Source organism: Diorhabda carinulata, chromosome 10, assembly GCF_026250575.1.
Source record: "Diorhabda carinulata isolate Delta chromosome 10, icDioCari1.1, whole genome shotgun sequence".
Taxonomy (NCBI): domain Eukaryota; kingdom Metazoa; phylum Arthropoda; class Insecta; order Coleoptera; family Chrysomelidae; genus Diorhabda; species Diorhabda carinulata.
In genome coordinates this window covers 2,031,633-2,056,828 of record NC_079469.1, presented here as the reverse complement: position 1 = coordinate 2,056,828, position 25,196 = coordinate 2,031,633, and the positions used below count along the sequence as shown (strand labels likewise).

Genomic DNA, 25,196 nt, shown 5'->3' with positions numbered 1-25,196 from the left:
TGTGTGATTATATTTTCTTTGTATATGAAATAACTTTTAATTAACCTTCCCAAAGAGATTTTTTTCATATAATTCAACTAAGAGATAATTTTTCTTTAAATTTTTAATATTCTCTGTATCTTTTGGCGAAAACTTTGTATGCAAATTAGAATTTTTAATGATACAATACGATTAAATAGAACTGTGAAAATTGCTTTGGCAGTGAACGTGTTAAAGATGTAATTTTAGGAAATTGATTAGGTATTAACAAAAAATTAAACAATTTAAGATTAATAATCGCTTTATTATGTAATAATATTTACATAAACTGAAAAAATACTTAAAATATTTGAGAATATCACATGTTTTTCTAACTCACAAAGTTTTTATCTTATACGACGAAAATAATAAAGTTTTTGTTATATTTAAGTCAACAGGACAACGACGTGATTAATTTTTCCAAAATGGTTTTTCACCCCCTAATAAATAAATAAGTTTATAGGTGAATTCCACCCCTTATTTCCATACTTTTATAACGCCATCTCTAGACGAAGTTACCAAGAAACATTGCGACGCTTTACACATAGCGATATCTGAAATGCAATCTCTATGCCCAGCAGCTGGCGGTTCTGGTCCCGGTCTAGGTATTTCTTCACCCCTATCGAGTTTTCTCATAGTGCAAGCTTCTTCGTATATCACGCTAGTACCTGAAGGAGGTTATAATACACGTGAAACCACCCCCGTATTAATAATAATGATAATAACAACTTTTTCATTTATGATAATTCTGTATCAAAATGAATATTTCATCACGGTACTTACCATCAATCACTCGTTGTCTGTAGCTCAACGCCGTACCGATGGGATCGCTAGCTGCTGGAATGGCCAAATAAGATTGTTCAAAACTAGATTTTCCCAAATTCCAAAATCTCAATCTTTGATCGCTACCACCGGTTAAAAGAAATGGAGATCTATCGATACAACCGCCCAACATTGCGCACACGCTGTGCGGTGTACCCTGAAAACCATAAAAAATAATATTTTCCTTTCAATTTACCAACGAACTCACTTGTTTCGAGAGAGGCGGCGTGGTACTGCCCCATAAAACTTCCTGTCTGAAGCTGGTTTCTATGTTCCACATAGATATTTCGTTGTTACCTTGAACGCTGGAAAGTACCCAAGAATGTTCCGTCGGGTGACTCATCACTTTTTTTATTCTTACGTTACCTTTTGAATTCGAATAAAAATCAACTTTACAATCAACTGTATTTTAATCATAGAGTTAATATTAAATATAGAGCAGCATGTGAGTGGGATTGTACTATTTGATTAGAGAGAGAAAGAGCATTAGTTTATCACTCTCTACTTCCCTCTACTCGCCAATAAAATGCTTTTCCATACTTCGACATTATGGCGATCCAATCAGAATAGAGTTAAGAGAGATCGAGAGTGGTACATTTTGTCTCTTTCTTTATCAGCAATTAGGACCCATTTGAACAAGCTCCCTCTCTTTATTTTTAATATTAATTCTATGATTTTAATTGGAATAAAACATGTCATTATTATACAATAATAAAAAAATTGATAATATTAACTACTAAATTTCCAATATTGAAATAATCTCTTTGTATGAATCAAAATTGATACAATCTGAAATAATTTAACGTGGCAACATAGCGTATATTTAAATCCATGATGGCTGTTATAACGTGAACAGTTGAATTCCAAAATGGCGGAATGTGTGGTGTGAAAAATTTCCAAATTTTGTCTATTGCTTCGAAACGAAGTAAAAGAAAAAAGTGTTGATGATAAATTAATTTTTTGTGTAATATTGTGTTGTTATTTTTCGGGAAAAAAATTTTTGTTAATATTGTGTGACACATCGTTTTGATATGCCGTAGATGTAAAGGTATGTAGATTGATTGGTTTAAATACATTTAATATGAAGTTAATAATTTTTGAATAATAGTTAAACTTTTAATAAAACAATAGTATATTTGTTAGGTTATTAATATTTAAATATGCATTGCCTTTTTACGACTGAAAAACAAAATCCCATTGAAATAATTGTTATGGTGAATATATAGTTTCAAAATTTGATGTATAGCTACTAATATCCAAATTAAATAGAAAATAATTAAAGAAGAATTGAAATACCGCAAATATTTGTGTGTAAAAATTTGAAAAAAAATTTCTTGTATATAAATATTACAAAATAAAAATTTCGTCTAAAATGTTGATTTCTAATAATATCTGTAAGATAATATATGTTCAATATGTCGTTGAAAATACGAAAATTGGAAGTAAGTGAGGTTATTTTCTACTTATTCGGGAATTTCAAACAAAAACAACAAAATTCAAATTTCTTATATCTTTCACCTTTTGATATATTAATGCTTCTAAATGTTTCTTTAAAACAAAAGGGACCTAAAATCAAAACCTTTAGAAGGATTAGAAAAATTTAATAGATTTTTTTGTAGTTTTTTTTTCAATTTTCAATCCGAATAACTTTTTGTATTTTGTAGTTTAAGGCTCAATTCGTTTTATTGGAGTCTTATTGTATATTAGGTCCTAAGAAAATTGATATCCCTGCAAGTTATTGGTTATCCTGCTAAATTAGTTTTTTTTTTCATTCTTGTTCAATCATACCGGTTCTCTTTTTTTCTTTTCACTATAGCAAGCATATCTTATCTCTTTCACTTTCCGCAGAAGGCTCCAGCAAGTAATAATGGTGGTTTTTCACTTTAATAAGCATCTTTTCTCCCTTTCATTTTCTGCAGAAGGTTCAACAATTAATAAGGGTGGTTTTTCACTCTAACAAGCATCTTTTCTCCCTTTCACTTTCTGCAGAAGGTTCCAGCAAGTAATAATGGTGGCTTTTCACTTTAGTAGGCATATTTTTCCTTTTTCACTATTTGTGTAAGGGTCCAGCAAGTAATGATGGTGGTTTTTCACTTTAGCAATAATCTTTTCTCCCTTTCACTTTCTGCAGAAGGTTCCAGCAAGTAATAATGGTGGTTTTTCACTTTAATAAGCATCTTTTCTCCCTTTCATTTTCTGCAGAAGGTTCAACAATTAATAAGGGTGGTTTTTCACTCTAACAAGCATCTTTTCTCCCTTTCACTTTCTGCAGAAGGTTCCAGCAAGTAATAATGGTGGCTTTTCACTTTAGTAGGCATCTTTTTCCTTTTTCACTATTTGTGTAAGGGTCCAGCAAGTAATAATGGTGGTTTTTCACTTTAGCAATCATCTTTTCTCTCTTTCACTTCCTGCAGAAGGTTCCAGCAAGTAATAATGGTGGTTTTTCACTTTAACAAGCATCTTTTCTCTCTTTCACTTTCCGCAGAAGGCTCAAGCAAGTAGTAATGGTAGTTTTTCACTCCAGCAGGCATTTTTTCTCCCTTTCACTTCCTGTAAAAGGCTTCAGCAAGTAATAATGGTAGTTTTTCACTCTATCGGGCATGTTTCCATTCTTTTACTCCATGTGTAAAGCTCATATGGTATCTTTTCTTTCACTCACTTTCAGAACATCGCGAAAAATCGAAAAATATTCCATAAAAACCTTTATGGAACCGGTTGGCGAAGGTATAGTCTCTGAAGACGATAACTTGGTAACCGAAACGCGGGTCAGACGATGTAATTATGTAAACTGTGCGTTCCAATCAAGATTTTCCAAAAAAAAAAAATTGATAATCACCGCGGTTATTAAATTATATATATACCGAAATGTAGAAAAGTTCCTCGAACAAAGCGCACCTGGAATAAACCAAAGTAAACGAAATCGATACCTGACGGATGATCAAAAGTCATGATAGGTAATTGGAATCTCAAATCCCACGCGGAATGGGTACCATTACTGGTACCGAGCATCAACCAACTCTGGTGCGAATCCAAACAGAAAGTCGTTACAACCCCGCTCTTTAAACCGTTTTCCAATCTGAAAGCCACCCCCGGCGCTCTAAGATCCCAACCGACCAAAGAACCGTACAGAGTGGCGTAAACTAACACGCTCTGCGATCCCGAATCCAAACATTGAACGTCGACGGCGAAACCTTCGTCGTACGGGTTCAATTGTCGAAATTGTCCTGGCGTCATCCTGAAAAAAAAATCGATTTATTTCACACGATTCTGGAGGGTTGTTTTCGGTGACGTAATTTACTTATTGTTCGCGTTGTCTATTCTCAATATATTGACGGAACCATCTTGACATATCACGCCTAAGGATTGTCCGCTTTCGCACACCGCCATGCCGGTTATGTTCGACGAATGTTTGAAGTATTGTTTTGATCGGTTGGCGATGTTTTTACCTTCCATTTTAGCGCAATCCCATAACCTTTAATCGAAAGATGTGATAATTTCAATTCGATTATGGTATTTTGAGAACGAGTTTTTTACCTTACGTAACCGTCTACGGAAGAACTGGCGAAGTACGGGGTATCCGGTAAAACGCACAATTTGTTTACGGCTCCTTTATGTTCGTGCAAATGGGCTATCAAAACGCCTCTCAATCTCCAACCCGGGGGCGGTAATTGTGGACGCCAAGTTGCCTGTTCCACCCATTCTTTGTTTCTATTTCAATATAATATAAAACACTTTGCGAGTAAGTTCAATATACAGGGTGTCCCAGAAATTGCACGCCAGGCTGACACGGGAGGTAGATCAGCTTTAGATCTATCAAATAAAAGCAACATGATCTCAGTAAAAGTTTTTTAGTTTTCGAGATATTAACACTTTTAGGTTTTTTCAGAAAATCTCTACTTTTTGCCCTATTTTTGTCTGTTATGGGCATAAAAAACCTCTAATTTATAATTCTATGAATATTATACCATTTTTAAAGAGCACTAAGTAGGCTAGTTTTTAAGAACATTTTCTGTATGTACCAGACTCAGTCTGGTACATTTTTTTCACAGTCGCTAACCAAACTTTAGTTAAGGTTTTCGCTTTGAAACAAAAGGTAAGATTGAGTTGTTTTTTTTGTTAATGTCGTGCTACTTTTTATTAAAATGAATACTGGGTTGTCTCAACCAACTATTAGTGGTAGCCCAGAAAAAAAAGAATTATAAATTAGAGGTTTCTTATGCCCATAACAGACAAAAATAGGGCAAAAAGTAGAGATTTTCTGAAAAAACCTAAAGGTGTTAATATCTCGAAAACTAAAAAACTTTTACTGAGGTCATGTTGCTTTTATTTGATAGATCTAAAGCTGATCTACCTCCCGTGTCAGCCTGGCGTGCAATTTCTGGGACACCCTGTATACCCAAAAAAAATATTTTAAACTATGAAGAAAACCATATTCCAAAACTATACAGAAAATACTACTACTTTCGAAACTACCCCCGTATCACTTGTTTTCAATTTTTCATTAAAAATTATTATTATATCTTTTTCAACATAATTATTCTTGAAAGTGCCCCCGTATCACTTATTTTCAATTATTCAATAAAAATTATTATGAGGTCATTTTTAACATAAATACTTTCGAAACTACCCCCGCATCACTTGTTTTCAATTTTTCATTAAAAATTATTATTATATCTTTTTCAACATAATTATTCTTGAAAGTGCCCCCGTATCACTTATTTTCAATTATTCAATAAAAATTATAATGAGGTCATTTTTAACATAAATACTTTCGAAACTACCCCCGCATCACTTGTTTTCAATTTTTCATTAAAAATTATTATAATTTCTTTTTCAACATAACTATTCTTGAAAGTGCCCCTGTATTACTTATTTTCAATTATTCAATAAAAATTATTATATTAAGGTCGTTTTTAACGCAAATACTTTTAAAATTACGCTCGTATCATTATTTTCAATTTCAAAATAAATACTTTCGAAACTACCCCCGTATCACTTGTTTTCAATTTTTCATTAAAAATTATTATTATATCTTTTTCAACATAATTATTCTTGAAAGTGCCCCCGTATCACTTATTTTCAATTATTCAATAAAAATTATTATGAGGTCGTTTTTAACATAAATACTTTCGAAACTATCCCCGTATCACTTGTTTTCAATTTTTCATTAAAAATTATTATTATATCTTTTTCAACATAATTATTCTTGAAAGTGCCCCCGTATCACTTATTTTCAATTATTCAATAAAAATTATTATGAGGTCGTTTTTAACATAAATACTTTCGAAACTACCCCCGTATCACTTGTTTTCAATTTTTCATTAAAAATTATTATTATTATATCTTTTTCAACATAATTATTCTTGAAAGTGCCCCCGTATCACTTATTTTCAATTATTCAATAAAAATTATTATGAGGTCGTTTTTAACATAAATACTTTCGAAACTACCCCCGTATCACTTGTTTTCAATTTTTCATTAAAAATTATTATTATTATATCTTTTTCAACATAATTATTCTTGAAAGTGCCCCCGTATCACTTATTTTCAATTATTCAATAAAAATTATTATGAGGTCGTTTTTAACATAAATACTTTCGAAACTACCCCCGTATCACTTGTTTTCAATTTTTCATTAAAAATTATTATTATATCTTTTTCAACATAATTATTCTTGAAAGTGCCCCCGTATCACTTGTTTTCAATTTTTCATTAAAAATTATTATAATTTCTTTTTCAACACAACTATTCTTGAAAGTGCCCCTGTATTAGTTATTTTCAATTATTCAATAAAAATTATTATGAGGTCGTTTTTAACAAATACTTTCGAAACTACCCCCGTATCACTTGTTTTCAATTTTTCATTAAAAATTATTATTATAATATCTTTTTCAACATAACTATTCTTGAAAGTGCCCCTGTATTACTTATTTTCAATTATTCAATAAAAATTATTATATTAAGATCGTTTTTAACGCAAATACTTTTAAAATTACTCTCGTATCATTATTTTCAATTTCAAAATAAATACTTTCGAAACTACCCCCGTATCACTTGTTTTCAAATTTTCATTAAAAATTATTATTATAATATCTTTTTCAACATAATTATTCTTGAAAGTACCCCCGTATTACTTATTTTCAATTATTCAATAAAAATTATTATATTAAGGTCGTTTTTAACGCAAATACTTTTAAAAGTACCCTCCTATCATTATTTTCAATTTCATCATAAATACTTTCGAAACTATCCCCGTATCACTTGTTTTCAATTTTTCATTAAAAATTATTATAATATCTTTTTCAACATAATTATTCTTGAAAGTACCCCCGTATCACTTATTTTCAAATGAGCAACAAAATAATTATTATTATAAGGTCGTTTTCAACAATTATTTTCGAAAGTAACACCGTATCAATTATATTCAATTTCTCCAATTTATACTGGAACATCAATAAAAATTATTATGCCCCCGTCTTACTTAATAAATGTTAATTTAAAGTCTCCAAGTACTTTTGAAAGCGCCCCAGTATTATATTAAATTACATGTTTGTAATGAATAATCAAGAAAAACCATAATACATTTATAAGAGACAATAACTACTTTTGAAAAAGCCCCCGTATTATTTAATTCAATATCAAGTAATTTAATGCACTTCCAAAAAAAAAGAAAATCTCAATAAACCATTTTACGAGAGTAAATAAATTCTTTTGGAAATTACCCTGTATTATACTAAATTTGAAGTACTTTGAATAATCAAAAGTACTTTTGAAAATATCCTTGTATATTAATAGCTTTATTAATATCTTAAAGCATTTCTCGAACTTAGTTATGACTTAAAAGAAATTGAATTTGACAAATACAACGATTATGCAAAAAAATTGATAATGCATGAAACTGAAAAGAAGAACAAAGAGAAAATGTTGGAATAGCGAGTAAAAAGAAAGAAGCAGAACATGTATCAAGATTATTGTGAATCAGTGGGGAGTATCGATTATTTAAAAATCGATTTCTCTTCAAAGATGTATTTATAAACGTTCTCGATTTTAGTAAAATAATCGAAAAGCATTGGAAAACACTAATCGATTAATTTGGAGTTCGTTTTTGACGTTAATCCTATTTTTTACCGCTTTAGAAGTCACACTAAATGTAACTAAATAGTCTAAGCGTCGTATAAACCAGAAAAAATAAATAAGATGAATGGACGACTACGAAGAGGCGCGATCTGATAAAAATACAAAAGAAAAAAAGTTAATAATAATGTGTAATAAAAATATACAGTGAATAGTCAAAAATTTGTACGAAAAACTTATATAAAAGTCAGTGTAAGTAGTAGCATATTATTTTTATGAAAGTGAATATTAAATGAATGTTTTAAAATACATTCTTTATGGTAAGTATAATTTTGGGAAAATTTTCATATTATACTCTGTTACTTACCTTAAAGCTTCAAAATAGTGATCCTGTTGTCTATTTTTCAAATTTGCCAGTTCGATGTAACAATCCGATTTTCGGTCTGTGTAAATAATAAAAATCATTATTTAGATCAATTCGAACTTCCCTATCGATCTGAAGATGTAACAGGGGATGAATTGAAGGATCAATTTGTTATTTTAGTCTTTTAAACTCTAAAAACCAAAGCAGCAACATGATTTGTATATTAATCACTTCAATTTGAGTCTAAATGTGAAGTATCAAATCTTAAACATTTTTGTGGCAATAGGGGATGAATTGAAGGGTTAATTCGTGATTGTAGCCTTTTAAACTGTAATAAAACGATGCAGCAACTTGTTGAGCAACTGATTTATCTGTTAATCACTTCGACAGGTTCCTAAATGTGAAATCTTCATCTTCAACTTTCATAATGATGTAAATACTTCAAAATTAGTGTTTAGGTGACTGAAAGTCTGAAAGTGTGGTAATAGGGGATGAATTAAAGGGTTAATTCGTGATTCTAGTCTTATAAATTGTAAAAAAGGATGCAGCAACTTGATTTATACATTAATCACCTAAACAAGTATCAAAAACTTGATCTATCAAATTTTTAACTTCCATAACAATTTTAATTATTTGTACAGGGGCTTTTAAGGGACTAAGAAAAAATTTTTATGTCATTTGTAACACTAATTACGATAAAATATAAATAATTACACACAAACTGATTTATAAATAAAAAAATTTTCTCACTACTTACATTGTATGTAAGATCTTTCGTGTAGACTGGCATTCGAAGACGGTTCTGTGGTATTAAATTGAATGTTGGTATCCGGCGGAGGCGAAGATGGTCTGCTAGATGTAGATCTCGATGGTGGACCACCGGAATTGGTACTTTCTGAATGTCTTGTTAATACTTCAGTACTATAATTCCATTCTGAGTTAATGTTAGTGTCTATTGATCCGGAAGTGTTAGTTCTGTGTAGTCTAAAGTTAGGTGAATTTTTTTTTAAATTAAACATTGCGAAAAGTTATAATAGTAATGGAATTAATTCATTATTTCTATAAAATCCTGATTAATAATATATGTAGAAAAACATTTTCATATTTACTGGATTCTTATGTCATTGGAACGATTTGGAAACATGGACTCTTATCAAAATTCAGTTACAACATACAAAGTAACTAAGAAAAAGGCAATTATCAATTTCCACGTGCTAATTCAGACACTTAAATTGAAACCAGAACATCCGACAGGAAATCAGTGAAAAACCATTGTACCAAATGCTTTGCAAGATGGACAAAGATATTCCGTAGGAGCTGGATTGGGTATTTGGGTACCAAATTGCCAGTTCTTATCATTTTTTAGCAAAAATTTGTATGACCAGATAGTTGAATAATCGATTAGTCTTTTTGGACGAATATTCGTGGCCTAGGACAATCTAAGACAAGCTACAAAGATTGCAGAACTTCAGACGATGACCAGATAGTTGAAGAATCAGTTTAAATGTTAATTAAGACAATTTGTGAGATGCTAAGAAGTTCGAAGAACTTCTAGTGATGACCAGATAGTTGAATAATCGATTAGAGTCTTTTTGGACGAATATTCGTGGCCTAGGACAGTCTAAGACAAGCTACAAAGGTTGAAGAACTTCATACGATGACCAGATATTTGAAGAATCAGTTTAAGTGTTAATTAAGAAAATTTGTGAGATGTTAAGTAGTTATAAAGGTTGATGGACTTCTCATGATGAACATAAACGATATCAAACAGATGATAGATCTTCTGACAGTTCACTGCCCTGTCAAACATCACCCTAAATCCTTTGAAGGACTTGGAAATTGAGATATAATACTCCTAAAAAATAGCCTCCTCTAGGAGGAGTCTACGTAGTTTGGAAGCAGGACAAAGAGATGGAAAGTCTTGTACACAATGTCTTCTAGGTATAGGTGGAGGCAATATTCCTAAGAAAATGATGTAAAAAGAAATGGAGCACAAGCAAATTAGATATTAATATTATTTTTGTATAAAAACCTGTTCGTTAAGTAGTCCCCCTTTTGGGTCTCCCCCAAATTCATCACATGGCTTTTCACCGATCCGTTAATGGAACTTATTTCAATTTTCCCTTCCGAAGCTCTATTCAACCTATTTTCCGATTGGATTATTTTGTACTTGTTGATTTTTTTTAAATGATGCGCCATTCTCAAAAAATACTCTTCGATATTTTCGTTCATTCCGTTAGCTTCCAATCTCTTAACCAACTACAACAAAAAAAAATAATTATTATCCGATATAAAATATCTCTCGTGTTAGAAATATATACTTTTTTCAAACTAGGTTGGGCGTCCCTGTAATAATCCGTAGTTGGTATTTTCCCTGTATTAACACACTCTCTCAAACATCTCCTCTCCTTCAATAACTCGAAAATCGAATCTATTTCGTTGTAACTAACGACACTGTCATAAACATTCCTCGGTATTGGACTCACCAAACATTCCAACAGAAGTTCCGGTCTAAAAATTTTCCAAATTTGAAAAAAAAAAAAAGAAATAATTTCGATTATTATCGACTCACTTATCTATCTGTATCAACTGATATTTCATATAGATCTTCAATTTCGGTATTATTTTGCATTGTACGTCCAGAACTGGAAGGTTTCTAGCCGCAGTGGATATGAAACCGGCTACTGCTTGTCTTATCCATAAACTAGGGTGTACCAAAAAATAGGAACATTCTGTGACTAATTCGCACAGCGATGGTTTAGTCACTAGGTTCAGTTCTGTTAAATGGGACATTGCGTTTATACTTTTAGCCGTTACAAATTCAGAAGAATCACTTAAACCCTAAAAATATCATGTAAACATAAAAGAATTTTCATAGGAAAAATATCTGTCAAATCTACCTATCAACAAAATACCAGGGGATGAAGAAAAATTAAATGATGAAAGTGTTTAAAAAGATATTAAAGATTGTTTAATTTAAAAAAAAACTGGTGTTTTTAACGTTGTAAAACACTGTGGGATAAAAAAATTGTTATTTTCTTTTCAAATTCTAGTTATGTACCTGGGGAAAATGAAAAAAACTAAAGAATTCTCAAAAAGATTAAAAAATAGTTTGGATCAATAAAAAACTAGTGTTTTAAGGATTATAAAACACTGTAGGACGAGAAAATTCCATTATACTTTCTAACCAAAGAAGGATTTTCAATATACCAGGGGTAAAAGGAAAATTAAATCATAAAAAACAAAATAATTTTTAAAAGGTATAAAAATATGGATTGCATCAATAAAACTGGTGTTTTTAACGTTGTACAACACTGTGGGATAAAAAAAATGTTATTTTCTTTTCAAATTCGAGTTATGTACCGGGGGAAAATGAAAAAAACCAAAGAATTCTCAAAAAGATTAAAAAACAGTTTGGATCAATAAATAACTAGTGTTTTAAGGATTGTAAAACACTGTAGGACGAAAAAATTCCATTCTTCTTCCAAATCAAAGATGAATTTTGAATATATCAGGGGAATAAGGAAAATCGATAAAACTGGTGTTTTTAGAGTCGTAAAACACTATGGGAGGAAAAATTATCATTTTTATCTCAAATTCAAGTTAGATTCGTAATGTACCGGGGGAAAATGGAAAATTAAATCATAGGAAATAATAAAAGATTCCAAAAAATGATCTGGAGATCAGTTTAATTGCCGTTAAAAGATTTAAAACACTTTAAGAAGAATCAAATAGAAATTCGATTCGGCATATACCATACCAGGTGTAAAGAAGAATTAAATCATAGAAAAGTTTTAAATTTTTCAAAAAGATACCAATAAAATGGTTGAGCACCATAAAACAAGTGTTTTAAGGTCCGTAAAACACTGTAAAACGAAAAATTCTTACTTTTCATTCAAATCAAAGATAGTTCGAAATGTATCAGGGACAAAAGGAAAATTAAATCATATAAAACCAAAAATTTTCGTTAAAAGATACAAAGAAATGAATTGCATCCATAAAACTGGTGTTTTATGAGTGGTTAAACACTGTGGGATGAAAAACTATTATTTTCCTATCAAATTCAAGTTAGATTCGTAATGTACCGGGGGAAAATGAAAAATTAAATCATAGGAAATAATAAAAATTTCCAAAAAAACGACCTAGAGATTAGAAAAACCGCCGTTATGTTCGGAATATACCAGGAGGAAAAGAAAAATTAAATCATATCAAATAAAAAATTGTGTCAAATTGTTATTTCGAAAGTCTAAATATTTAAAGGGCGGTATTACATAATTTCGATGAATTAAATGTTATAGTAATAAATATTTACCTGAAGTAGAAGGGGGGTGAATATTCCGGAACAGTGCCACCCTATATAAGCCGCCACACCAATTACGCAATCAAAAAAAGTTCCTCGTAATTCTTTGTCTTCTTTATCATTTAAAAATGTGATAATATGTGATAATAAAATGTCGTTTGCTAAAACACATCAAAAATAATTTTCCCGATTCAATTAACCATCAAATTATCGAAATATCAAAGAAAAATTAACTTATACGAGGGTTGCTAGATAATATGCCCATTTTCGTTTCGATGGCTTCGTTAATAGGAAAAACTGTCGTTTTTTGGGGCTTAGAAAATCCACGAGAACCCAGAGAAACGCGAGAATTGCCTGGACTGTTATAAGAAGTCTTGAGGCAGCTGATCCTGGCCTCAAATTAACCTCAGACCACCGAGAATCCTGGCTACGATTTGCCAAAGAACAAGTAAATTAAATTGAGGAACAAAGAGGCTCCATTATCTTCTTAAACGAAACGAAGTGTGTTTGTATGGTAAAGATGGAAGAGGACGAGTGTACAAAGGACCTGGAGAAAGATTCGCGCATTGTTGCATAAAATAAAACGTCGCTTTTGAAAGAGGAACCTCCATGATTTAACAAAAGCTCAAAGAAACGCGTAGAGTGACTGTGACGTCAGAAGATATTATTCGATTCGGTTAAACGAACCATTCATACTTTGTGGAAGAGTTCTTGAATTAAATGCCGATCAACTCGCTTCGATTTTTGGCGATCTATCGCTGGTTATCCAAATACAATCGTTGCAAGATGAATTTCGTAAAAATCGTCAAAAATAGGCTGTCGCTTTAAGCGTAAACTAGTATTGCAAAATCGGAATAATTGGACATGTTGTTACAGTTCCATTAGAGTAACGTAGCGACCAGAAGTCTTCGAAAAAATCGGGAAAACAAATCGCAGAAAACGATCAGTTCAAACAAAAACGTTTTTGAACTATCAAAACATCGAACAGTTCTTGTTTTATAGCCTTTTTATTCAAGATCAAAATTAACGTAATACAAAAAGTGGCTTCTGGATAGTCTAACAAGAGCTCAAAAAACGCGTGAAGTGGTTAGATAGTCGGACGAAGACTTAAAAGACAGCTAACCTTAAGAAAGCAATGCTTCCACAATGGTTTTTATGATAACACAGTTTCTGGTGCCTCATTTGGAAGCTATTGATCTCGACATGTGGTTTCAGTCGGACAGTTCCGCATGATCTTGCAGGGGTTTGCTCCAGATTTGGTGACCAGAATTGGCATCCGCGTTATTACGATTTAACGCCTTTAGACTTCTGATTGTGCGGTTATCTGAAGTCACAGGTTTATGCCAATAAATCTGTAACCATCGAAGGATTAAAAGCCGAAATTAGACGCCGTATCAATGAAACACCACCACAAGCATTCAATAACGTTATTGAAAAAGCATTGTGTGCCTGTGTGGTAAGGATGGAAGAGGACTCTTGAAAGAAGAAGCTCAAAGAAACGCTTAGAGTAGTTAAACAGTTAAAAGAAGTCTCAAAGATAGTTAACCCTCAACCAAAAAGTCCAGCTACCGGCCCCAAATTAACTCCAGCCCACTACGATTTGCCAATGGACACGTTGATTGAACTGACGAACAATGAGGCTCCATTATCTTCTTAAACGAAAGCAGAGTGTGTTTGTATTGTAGAGATGGAAGAGGACGAGTCTACAAAGGACCTAGAGAAAGATTCGCGCCTTGTTACATATTAGAAAACGTGGTTTTTGGAAGAGGAACCTCCACGGTTTAACAAGAGCTCAAAGAAACGCGTAGAGTAGTTAGACAGTTAGAAGAAGACTCAAAGAAAGACAGTTGGAAGAACACTCAAAGACAGTTAACTCTAAACCAAAAAGGCAAGCTACCAGTCCCAAATTAACTCCAGCGCAGTACTATTTCCCAGAAAACAACGTGTTAAATACCGAAAATGTATCGATTGAAATTACCTTTGACTTTTCCAAAAAACACACATAATTTCGTAATACCGCTATCCATCATCGTTTGTTTCACGACGGCTTGTGTATCAGTCAAAAGGGCAGTTACGGTTTGTGATACCATATCGTGTAAAGCTTGCAATTCCAGTTCGTAATTGAACGTGTGTTCCTCTGTTTGTTTATTGGTATTATTATTATCGTACCAATCATTTTGTATCTGTTCTAAATACCTTCAAAAATTATATATATATATTTTTTATTCATTCGTTTAACGTCATCGTGAAAATGAAGTATTTTACCTTAAAGCTATTTCGGCCAAAGTTGCTATATTTTTAGCATAAGCTGCTCTAACACAAGTATTCGGATCGGTCGCTAGGGGAGCAAGTTCTGGTAATATATATTCCGGAAAGACGTTAGCATCCGATCTAGATATTTTACTAACCAAATCTAAACATTTTGTTATTGTATTTATAGCTGATATTTTGACTCGCGTGGAACTATCGTGCGCTAAATACATCTACAAATGATTAAATTCGCTAGTAAGCAAACAAATCGACACTCCCGCAATCGCGAGTCGCTGACGGTTAGTGATAACTGATCAGTTATCAGTTACTCATTAAACGTCAACTGATACACACCTCCCTCAATACCAACCAATAATTCTACCTGAATATGGACACAACAAGCGATAAAGCTGCTCGAACAGTCAAACTACCCAGTGGCCGGTGCGTTGAACGAGTTTCAGTCTGCTACTTTCCGTCGTTGTTAAGACATTAGTAATTTCCATCGAAGACGCGATTCGGGAAAGGAAAAGGTAGACATCCGAGAGATTCGGACACAATAGGGTCGCAGTGTATACAATCCAAGAGAGAGGTCAGCACAGCATTGGAAAAATGGGGCTCTTACAGGTATTCAGAACCCAGAGAAACGCGAGGAATAACTGGATTGTTATAAGAATTCTTGAGGTAGCTAACTCTAAGCCAAAAAGCTTAGATACTAGCACCAAATTAACCCCAACCCACAGAGCATTCCGTTTACGATTTACCAGAGAACACATTGATTGAACTAAGGAACAATGGGGCTTCATTATTTACTAAAACGAAAGCAGAATGTGTCTGCATGGTAGTGACAGAAAAGGACGCGTCTATAGAAGACCTGGAAAAAGATTCGCGCAGTATTTTTAGTGGAAGTTCTTGGATGGTCCAACAAGAACTCAGAGAAACGCGAGAATTGACTATACTATTATGGGAAGTCTTGAGGCAGTTAACCTCAATTCAAAAAGTTTAGATACTGGCCTCAAATTAACCTCAGACCACCGAGTATCCCGTCTACAATTTACCAAAGAACAAATAAATTGAATTGAGGAGCAATGGACCTCCATTTCCTCTTTAGACTTAAGCAGAATGTGCCTGTATTGTAGCGATGGAAGAGGACGAGTTTACAGCAACCAAAATCGAGTTTGTTTTTATCGAAACAGGCGATGGAGAGTGGTGATTAACAACAAAACGATACAAAGAAAAAATTTTAGTGAATCGCTTCGTTCCCTACGCCAGTTCCATCCTAATGCAGGACAATGCCTGTCCGCATACTGCAGGTTCCGTACTGTAGTATTTACAAGATGTTGAAATGGATTGGCCAACGCGTAGGCCGGATTTAAATCCTATCGAGCGTTTATGGAAGGCTAGACAAATTGTACTAGCCATCAAGTCTGTCGTCAAAATGGTTCTCACTGAAGAATTGAATAGTATAGAACAAGATGGAACAAGAACCTTATTCCATCCATGAAAAAGCTTTCATTAGAATCAGGTAGGGAAATACCAAATGAATTATTATTTTTACAAGTTTAAACTTGTATTTTCTTTATTATTAATTGTAATCTTTTGACTTTTGATTGCGAGCGTGCGACTTGAGTTAATATTTATGTAAATATTTCAAAAAATTAAATAAAACAAATTAAAGTACTTACTATATAAGGTACAATTCTATCTAATACAGTTTCGTCGCTAGCATGCGATGCTAATTCTAATAAAATTTCTAAACTGTATAGTTTAGAGGAACACGTATGGAGCCCCCTTATACAAGAAGTCACTAAAGCTGTTATAATAACTAGTCCTTCACATTCTCCTTTATCAATTTTTTCACTATCTGTTTTATCACTATCGTTATCTTCCTTGGACTTAGTCATAGGCCCCAAAAATGTAAATATATCGTTTATATCGTTCTTTAAACGAATGATTTTCTCATCGGCTGATAATATGGGACTAGATGAAAAAATCAGCATATACGATTGTAAAAACGAAAAAAAATATTCTGGAAATAGAGTTCCACGATATTCTGCTAAGTAATCCTCGGCGCTCTTTCTTTTAGAAGGATATTTTTCTATCATGTTCGATATTAGAGACTTGAGATTAGGATCCTCTAATTTATTAAGATGTTTTTGAGGAGAATATTTCCCATTACAATAGGATAATAGTTGAGAATATTCGAAAGGAACATGTAATTCGTTCCAAAGTTCTAATAACGCGCATCTAAATAAAATATAAATAAATTTATTATTATATATTTATTAAAAAAAGAAACTTACCCCGCAGAAAAAATGTCCATAGCCGGTGTTAATTCACCAGAATCACAATTTGCTTCAGCAATTAATGAACTACTTTCAGTTATCGTAGTACTAGTACTAGAAAATCTTTCTGGGGCTAAATAACAAACCCTTCTACGAGATGTATCAAAAAAATAGGAATAATCAGCTGGATTATCGATCGGAAGGAAAGTCGGTTTAAACGAAGCGAAATCAACCAACATAACCCAATTCCAAGAAGTTACTGTAATATTTTCGAGTTTAATATCACCGTGACAAACCCCAACTTTGTGACATTGATGGAGGGCGTATAATATTTGGAAAGTTATCCAACGTTTTTCGATATCCGTTAAAAACGGTCTAGTACTAATTCTATCATACAAACTATATTTTATGTACTCCCTCATTATTATTCCCGCTTTTTCCGTTAGAATAATTCTCTGATATGGTGAGCAGTTGACTGCAGAGCTCAATTTCTTTCTCACGTTTTCTAAATGATCTTTGTAGGGGGAGAGCGGTAACGAGGGATCGTGAATCGTAAATACCTTTACTACTAACAATCCCTCTTGAGAATCAGCTCTGGCTACTTTTAAAAACCGAGTGCTTCCGAGACTACGGGGCATAATAAAAAAAATAACGTTTTATATATATATTTATATAAATCATTACTTACCTTGTATCGAATTTTATATTTGGAATATCAGTTAGATATCGGTCTACAGTGTAAATTTGAGAAGGGGCTATGCCCACTAATTGATTACCCATGATGAATCCCTTCGAAAATTCACTATTTTATCAAATTCATAGGTATGGAGACTACACAATTGTATTCTAATATTATATACTTGATTGTGTTGTTGTTTTGTTAATGTCAAACATAGATAAAATAAAAAGATAGAAATATGTTTTTACTGCGTTCTGCTGGGTGAATCTGTAATTCTGATTCTTCAGTATCGTTCGGCAATACACTCACTGCTCGATTCGCGTTCGGTAATATCAATTTTTGAATACTCGAGTAAAATTTTATAGACAGCCTAAGTATGACGTAACAGAGACGGCGGAGCTTATACAGACTCCAAACAATTTTGTTGATAATGATAAATGCACATAAGCAATTTTTCATTTAGCGTTTTCGTGGTTTATGTGATAAAATAAGATTTTTTTTTCAGTTGAATATATTGTTGAAGGAACGTACTATTTAGAAGTTTTTATTAGTTTTTCACCAGGTGAGTTAATTTAACATATTAATTCTGCTTTAAAACTTGTTTTTTTTTGCAGATCCTTTTATTGTTAAGAAAATAATGGGTTTTAAACATGTCCTAAAACTTTCCAGCATCAGTGCTTTTATAGATGACACAACAAAATTATAAAAAGGGGTGAAAACGCCTTAGAGTCCAGTCATGCAAAATGGACTTTGACTCTGATTTGCAGGTAATCAGAGGGGAAGTATTTGCTAGTATGAAAGAGAAAAGCTACAAGGTATCTATAGGTAGGTATATATACCTTTGTTAATGTAATATGAAATTAATCCGGTTATAATTTTATTGTAGTGGTGAAATTGAAGAAGCCACCTGCACTAGTCCCAGGGATGTAAAATACGGCGTTGGCACTTTTTGGGCATTACAATATGTAAACATTTATCATTATACAGATAAAGCGCGTGCATGGAAGGCCTACCTAAACCGAAGGTTGGGCCAGTGAAATCTGCAGAAGAGCTTTACCCACCAAAGCCCTATACACCTCTTAAAGGTGGGGTACCAGAAGCATCAATCAACAGATTGAAGGAAGGGCTACACAGCTTTGGAAATACTGTTGGTTTACCTAGCTATCTAAGAGGAATCAATAAATTTGCTGAAAAATGGATTTCCAGTAATTGAAGAAATAATTTCTTCAAAGGACTTTTTGGAAGCCACAAATATACTGACTGTGTTCAAAGAGAAATGTGCTGTTTATAATCAGCTAATAAAATAAATATTTGTCCTCCTACTGGCCAGGTGTCAAATGAAAAATGGTACCTTTCAAGAAAATTTCGATTAACTGCTAGCAACTTCGGTGCTATTATTGCAGCATGCAGGAGAAACAGATTCTCAGTGAGTTTGTTCAAAACACTCTTAGGTGAGTAATAAATCATAAATTTATTTCATAGTTTAGTCATAGATGTTATCAATAATTTGCTTATTGAGCCTCTTAGATTGATTTTTTAAAAAGTAGTCTTTTCAAAAATGGTATTTTATGTAGCATTTCCTTACTTTAGCTTAATTTGACATATATTTTTTATTATAATCAATTCATTATTTTTCGAGATGAATACAATTTGGATGGTATCAAAGCAATTCAGTGGGGTAGAACTCATGAAAAAGATGCTCTAGATAAGGAATGGGAAACTACGGCCTACGACCAAAAACAAAAATCAAGTACAACTTTCTTATTATCAGAAATTACATTCTCTTCAATTGGCAATATTGGCAGTGCACGTCGCACATAAAACAACATGTGCGAGCGCGGACGGGGATATGAGCGAAAACTGAAAATGAAGCTCGAGTAGATGCGTCTACTCATTTGAAGCAACTATTTCTGAACACCGACAAATTGGAATTTTATAAGTCCTTATCTAGGACACAATACCCAAATATAGTTGCCCACGCCCAGAAAATAATGGCTATGTTTGGTACAAGCTATTTGTGTGGACCAAAGTTTTCAAAGGCTTTCGGATGACCTCCTTTTTTCATTGTTAACAATTCAGCATCACAATGGAGCCGGCTTATGATGAAGTCATGCAGAAACAAAAACAGTTCCACATGTCACGTTCCCACAAAGACCAGCACTACTCAACATTTTACTTCACAGCTAACTTGAGTTCAATTAATTGCAATTAAAAATGTTATTTTTTTAATATTTCACAGAAATTAGTGTTTCAGAAAACTTAAAACAATATATCTATTTTAGTAAATAATGTAATGCTACTTGGGTCGCCATATATTTCGTTAGCAAAAATTGGCACCAGAAGAAAAGTTTCCCCATCCCTGCTCTAGATCATTTGAAGCAGATTTATAATTTAAATATTCGGCCAACTGGAGTATGGCTTACAAATTCAGGACTTCTTGGTGCTAGCCCTGATGGAATAATTGATGAAGAAGAAGCCTTTGTAGAAGTGAAATGCCCATATTCTTTCAGAAATGGTAAGTTGTCCGAAAAATTGAGGAATTTCAATAAATATACAGTTTTTTATGACAATGAGGGTAACTTGATATTAAATACAAGTCACAATTATTATCACCAAATTCAAGGAGCTTTACATATTTTAAAAAATAAAAAATTTTGTTTATGTATTTATAACCTGAAGGAAACAGTTGTGACAATTGTAGAGTTTGAATATTCATTGAAAGAAAACATTTTACTCTTGGAAAATTTCTATATAGAACAATACTTACCAAAGTTGTTAGACAATTAAATAAAAATTTTTGACGTTTTTCAATGTGATTTTAGGCTATTCTACAGTGTTAACAGATAGAGTATACAGTTGGAAAAATCTTTACTATTCATTTTAGACTGAAAAGCCACTCCATACAAATTTTTGTTCAGGAAATTATGTTTTTTTATATAAATGTAAAATGCCATTTTGCCAATAAAGATTTTTAAAACAAATCGTATTTGTTAACTTTATGACAATTGTGATTGGATTTACAGGCTTTTATTAAATTGGAAAAACAGTATTATTATTACTTTTAACAATAACTGCATTACATCAAGTCATTTATAAATTAAGTAAAATCTAAATATACATAATTTTAAATAAAAATTTCTAAACTTTTTACAAAATAATTCGAATAATGAAATATATTGCTACAATAAAAAATATTTAAAACTCAAAATTATAATATGTCTTACATAGGCTCAACTCCATATGGTTAATCAAATAATACTCCTCAACTTCTTTAATTGGGGGATATTGCGAGTTTGTGAGGGCTGCAGACAGTTGAAAGATAATTGAAATTTGTGATCACCATCAATCAACCACCTGCTGCGTCAAAAAGTAATTCTCAGTATCTTGAAATGCAGATGATGGACTCAGGAGTGAAGCATCAAGTTTAATATGAGTCACTTCATGATCTCGTTTTAAAGACCAAGGCAATAGTTTAGTTAAAGGTCCTGGTAGTGGCTCACTTGAAGGACCTGGTAGTGGCTCAGTTGAAGGTCTTGGTAGTAGGTCGGTCACAAGGTTTTTTACAACTTGCTTTCTAAAAAAAGTGGTTTATTAGACTAATGGACTTTCTGCAACAAAATGCATAACTTTTTTCTGGTTTTATATTAAACCTAACCTCAACAAGTTTTGAAGCAGAATTAATATGTTAAATTAACTCACCTCGTGAAAAACTAATAAAAACCTCTTAAATCGTACATTCCTTCAACAATATATTCAACTGAAAAGTCTTATTTTATCACATAAACCACGAAAACACTACATGAACAATTGCTTATGGGCATTTACCATTATCAACGAAATTGTTTGGAGTCTGTATAAGCTCCGCCCGTATCTGTGACCTGAGACTTAGGCTGTCCATTGCTCCTAAAGCAGAGCATACACGGTCAATAAAACTGACAGTAGGTATTGATAAAAGTACTGAAGGTGCCCTTCTTCAGTATTTTCTGTGATTACACGATCATTATTACTGAAAGTATTACTGATGTTCGTTTAATTCACACGGTCATTATTACTGTCAATATTATTCGTCAGTTCCCGCTTTCCATCCTTTAGTAGATAACTTAACATGGATAGAGCCTGTTTGGCAATAGTTATAGCTTCTGCTGTTGTAAAAAAAAGAAAAAAAAGAAGAATATGGGTTAAGGATTGGCTGTTGGAAAGAGACAGGTACACCCATTTAAACCTATTGAATGAAATAGTAGTTAAAAATCCTGCAGATTTCAAAAATTATTTTCGAATGAGTGAAACAACGTTTTTAACTTTATTGGACATGGTTTCACCTCATATTAAAAAGCAAGACACTAATATGAGACAAAGTATCAGTCCAAAAGAGCGACTCGCTGTTACTTTGCGATACCTGGCGACAGGAAGAAATTTTGCTGACCTCAAGTTCTCAGCATTGATTTCCCCAGCAGCAATTAGTTCAATGATAATTGAAACATGTGAAACTCTCATCTATGTGCTTCGAGATTATATCAAGGTAAGTTGAACAAAAAAATTCAATTAGTAAAATATTTTATTAGTATGTATAGGCATTTATACACTTTACAAAATTTTATTTTATTCAGAAAATGTATGATAGTAGTCCTTCAAGTTATTTTTTGATGAAATGCCGTTATCATCGATTGGATCATAATTGTTATTATTGTTTAAAATCATAATTTTTTGGGGGGAAGTGGTGGTGGTAGAAGGGACATGGACTGGACTAGGAAGGGTTCCGTTCAGTATTTGGGAAGGATTTGATGAATGGAGGCAGGAAGATTGCGGCTCGTTGATTTTAACGGAGTTGTGATGCAGATTCCCCATTGTAGCCTCAAATAAAATGTCGTTTATGGCCTTTTCGGCAAGTATTTTTTGGGACGCATCCAAATTTTGCAATTTTGTAGCCCAAACTTTCGCTAAGTTAAGATTGTAATCTCCTTCTTTTTCCTTGGTCAGGTACTCACACGCTAAATTCAGCAAATCTGATTGTTTATTACATTTTTTTTGTTTTTTGGATTTTCTGTTGTAATTTATTGAAGTCGAAGGCTGAGTGATAACATCGTCCTCTGGAATTATGTTTGTAGTTTCTTGAGCCTAAAAAATAAAACAAGAGTTAAAAAATTCCTCGATGTTCATATTTCATGCTTTAAAAATGATTGACATTCTTTGTAACTAATTACAGCAAATTTTTATTACTACTAATAATAACAATCTTATTATTATTTAAAAAATATTTTTTTTTTTACAGCTTCCCTTAACAGAAGAGGAATGGTTATTAACTGCAGCAGAATTCAGCAAGAACTGCCACTTTCCTACTTGTCTCGGAGCTCTTGATGGAAAGCATATCGCCATAAAAAAACCGGCTAATACCTCCTCTCTGTATTATAATTATAAAGGACACTTTAGCATTGTTTTAATGGCATTGGTCAATGCAAATAAGGAATTTATAATGGTGGATGTAGGAGCTAATGGTAGGATCTCCGACGGTGGGGTCCTCTTTTATACAAAATTTTGGGATTTGTTTCTAAAAAAGCAATTGCATATTCCACCTCCCACAAAGTTACCAGGTTCAGAGGATTATTTTCCTTACGTTTTTGTGGCAGATGAGGCCTTTGCTTTGCACTGCAACCTTATGAAACCATACCCTCAAAAAAAATGTACAAAGGAGCAAGATACTTTCAATAAACGACTGTCCACAGCTCGATGTGTAGTCGAAAATGCCTTTGGCATTCTCGCATCAAGATTTGGTGTGTTTCAAAAGCCAATAAATCTTGGTCCTGACAAAGCAACAAAAATTACACTAGCATGCTGCTATCTGCATAATTACTTAAAAAAGGAATCTCTAAACTTTAGTGCACAAAACGAAATTGAAAGCATAGATGTAGGGGCTAGTCTTCGTGAAGAACATAGTAGGAATGCAAGCGACGCAAAATCCACAAGGGATAAATATTGTACATATTTTAATCTTACATAATAATTTGTCATAATACTTTTGCAAATGTTAATTTTTTATTTCAAAAAATTTAATACTGAAATTTATGGTAAAAACCAAACAATCAAAATCATACCTGTTCCTCTTCCTCGTTTTCCACATCAATCGACGAGTGGGTTTCGAATGGCTGCTCGATTTTATCAAGAAATTGAAGAGCATAAAATACCCATGACGACGGAGTGTAAATGTCTTCGGTACCACATCCAGACCTTTAATAACATAATAAATTCATTTCATATTTTCTTTTTTATATAATTATTATAAAAACAACTATACCTAATGCCTAAATAAAATTTTACTAAGAAAATCAAAATGTTGGTATATATTCTCACCTTTTCGAAGATTCAATTTTCTTAAGTTCTTTTCGAAAATTTGATCTTAATGTATTTATTTTTTTCCTGACATCGGAAATTTCCGCGTTAGGTTTTATTTTTTTGTACAAAGGCAATAATTTATTTAAGGCTTCCATCCTTTTATTTTTTTTCATGTAATTTGGATCTGTGGAGCTCCACAATTCGGGCATGGATTCAAAAGTATGAATAAATAATTTAAGATCTTCGTCCATATTATCCTCCATCTGCAAATTATTTAACAAAATGTAAATGAAGTTATGATTAATATTTTCGTTATTAACCCTCCGAGTACCATGGGGTCCTTTTGGGACCCAACACTTTTACGAGAATTTAACTTTCTCTGCTGTATGACCTTTGTAAACTCCGTTTTAAAATATTGTTTCTTCAGAAAATACAAGAAAAAACAAGTTGCACCTTTTATTTATTTTTGGGCATAAGTTAAAAGATGAGTAAACTTGAAGGTAAAATTCATTATTAGCATTCAAAAACATGTGAAAGTACCAAGTTTCAACTTCCTATTCAATAACCCAAGATTTAAAATGGAAAAAAATATTTGGGGTCCAAAAAGGACCCCTGTGGTACTTGACTTTCATGAGGACCGTGGTACCCAGAGGGTTAAATTCACAGTATTTTAAAAATAATCTTGTACTTACTTTGGATGCACGAGTTTTTGCACAATTTAATAACTGAGGAAGATAAATTTATCGTAATTAAACTTAATTTAACTTAATTTAAATAACGTAATTTAACTTAAATTCGTAAGAAAATAAGCAGGCTTCACGTTTTCAGAGAAAATAAACGGCAACTCTACAAAAAGCAAACCAACGTCGAACTCCAAGATTTCATCAATTAGATGGCACGTGTTTTCACAACCTAAACCCGCCTCATTACTGAAGAATGAAGCAAACCCGGCCACACGGTCATTATTACTGTCAGTATCCCCACTACTCGGCGACCAGAACTGAGGAATGAATGGATTGAAGCATCAATCTTCAGTACCCTCTTCAGTACTTCAATACCTCGGATTACACGATCAGTATT

The 25,196-nt window shown here is 32.6% G+C and overlaps 3 protein-coding genes and 3 long non-coding RNA genes across 7 annotated transcripts; 3 read left to right on the top strand and 3 right to left on the bottom strand.

The window, feature by feature from the left end:
• Positions 1-262: 262 nt before the first annotated feature.
• Positions 263-18,123, bottom strand: LOC130898963 (phosphoinositide 3-kinase regulatory subunit 4). 2 transcript variants are annotated; one of them, XM_057808599.1, is made up of 17 exons: positions 17,799-18,123; positions 17,129-17,737; positions 16,511-17,072; positions 14,844-15,061; positions 14,557-14,774; positions 12,591-12,739; positions 10,851-11,119; positions 10,600-10,789; positions 10,311-10,537; positions 9,036-9,262; positions 8,282-8,357; positions 4,375-4,548; positions 4,139-4,312; positions 3,768-4,075; positions 1,049-1,206; positions 802-997; positions 263-686 (listed from the first exon to the last, which is right to left on the bottom strand). In XM_057808599.1, exons 1-17 carry the CDS (start codon positions 17,888-17,890, stop codon positions 496-498), a joined length of 4,038 nt encoding a protein of 1,345 aa, XP_057664582.1. In that variant the 5' UTR covers positions 17,891-18,123; the 3' UTR covers positions 263-495. The 2 variants fall into 2 exon arrangements, with proteins under 2 accessions (XP_057664582.1, XP_057664583.1); XM_057808600.1 differs by having other exon boundaries at positions 9,036-9,199; positions 17,799-18,060.
• LOC130898970 (uncharacterized) lies at positions 2,912-3,527 on the top strand. Its single transcript, XR_009059950.1, has 2 exons — positions 2,912-3,045; positions 3,116-3,527. It is a non-coding gene; the product is annotated as an uncharacterized LOC130898970 (long non-coding RNA).
• On the top strand, positions 18,092-20,770 carry LOC130898968 (uncharacterized). The gene is made up of 5 exons (XR_009059948.1): positions 18,092-18,351; positions 18,404-18,614; positions 18,676-19,240; positions 20,072-20,304; positions 20,612-20,770. It is a non-coding gene; the product is annotated as an uncharacterized LOC130898968 (long non-coding RNA).
• LOC130898969 (uncharacterized) lies at positions 20,518-21,696 on the bottom strand. Its single transcript, XR_009059949.1, has 2 exons — positions 21,489-21,696; positions 20,518-21,363 (listed from the first exon to the last, which is right to left on the bottom strand). It is a non-coding gene; the product is annotated as an uncharacterized LOC130898969 (long non-coding RNA).
• Positions 21,691-23,884, top strand: LOC130898966 (putative nuclease HARBI1). The gene is made up of 2 exons (XM_057808604.1): positions 21,691-22,308; positions 23,059-23,884. Exons 1-2 carry the CDS (start codon positions 21,895-21,897, stop codon positions 23,782-23,784), a joined length of 1,140 nt encoding a protein of 379 aa, XP_057664587.1. The 5' UTR covers positions 21,691-21,894; the 3' UTR covers positions 23,785-23,884.
• On the bottom strand, positions 22,332-24,943 carry LOC130898967 (uncharacterized). Its single transcript, XM_057808605.1, has 4 exons — positions 24,809-24,943; positions 24,135-24,379; positions 23,879-24,011; positions 22,332-22,904 (listed from the first exon to the last, which is right to left on the bottom strand). The coding sequence occupies exons 2-4, from the start codon at positions 24,377-24,379 to the stop codon at positions 22,389-22,391; spliced, it is 894 nt and encodes a 297-aa protein (XP_057664588.1). The 5' UTR covers positions 24,809-24,943; the 3' UTR covers positions 22,332-22,388.
• Positions 24,944-25,196: the final 253 nt, after the last annotated feature.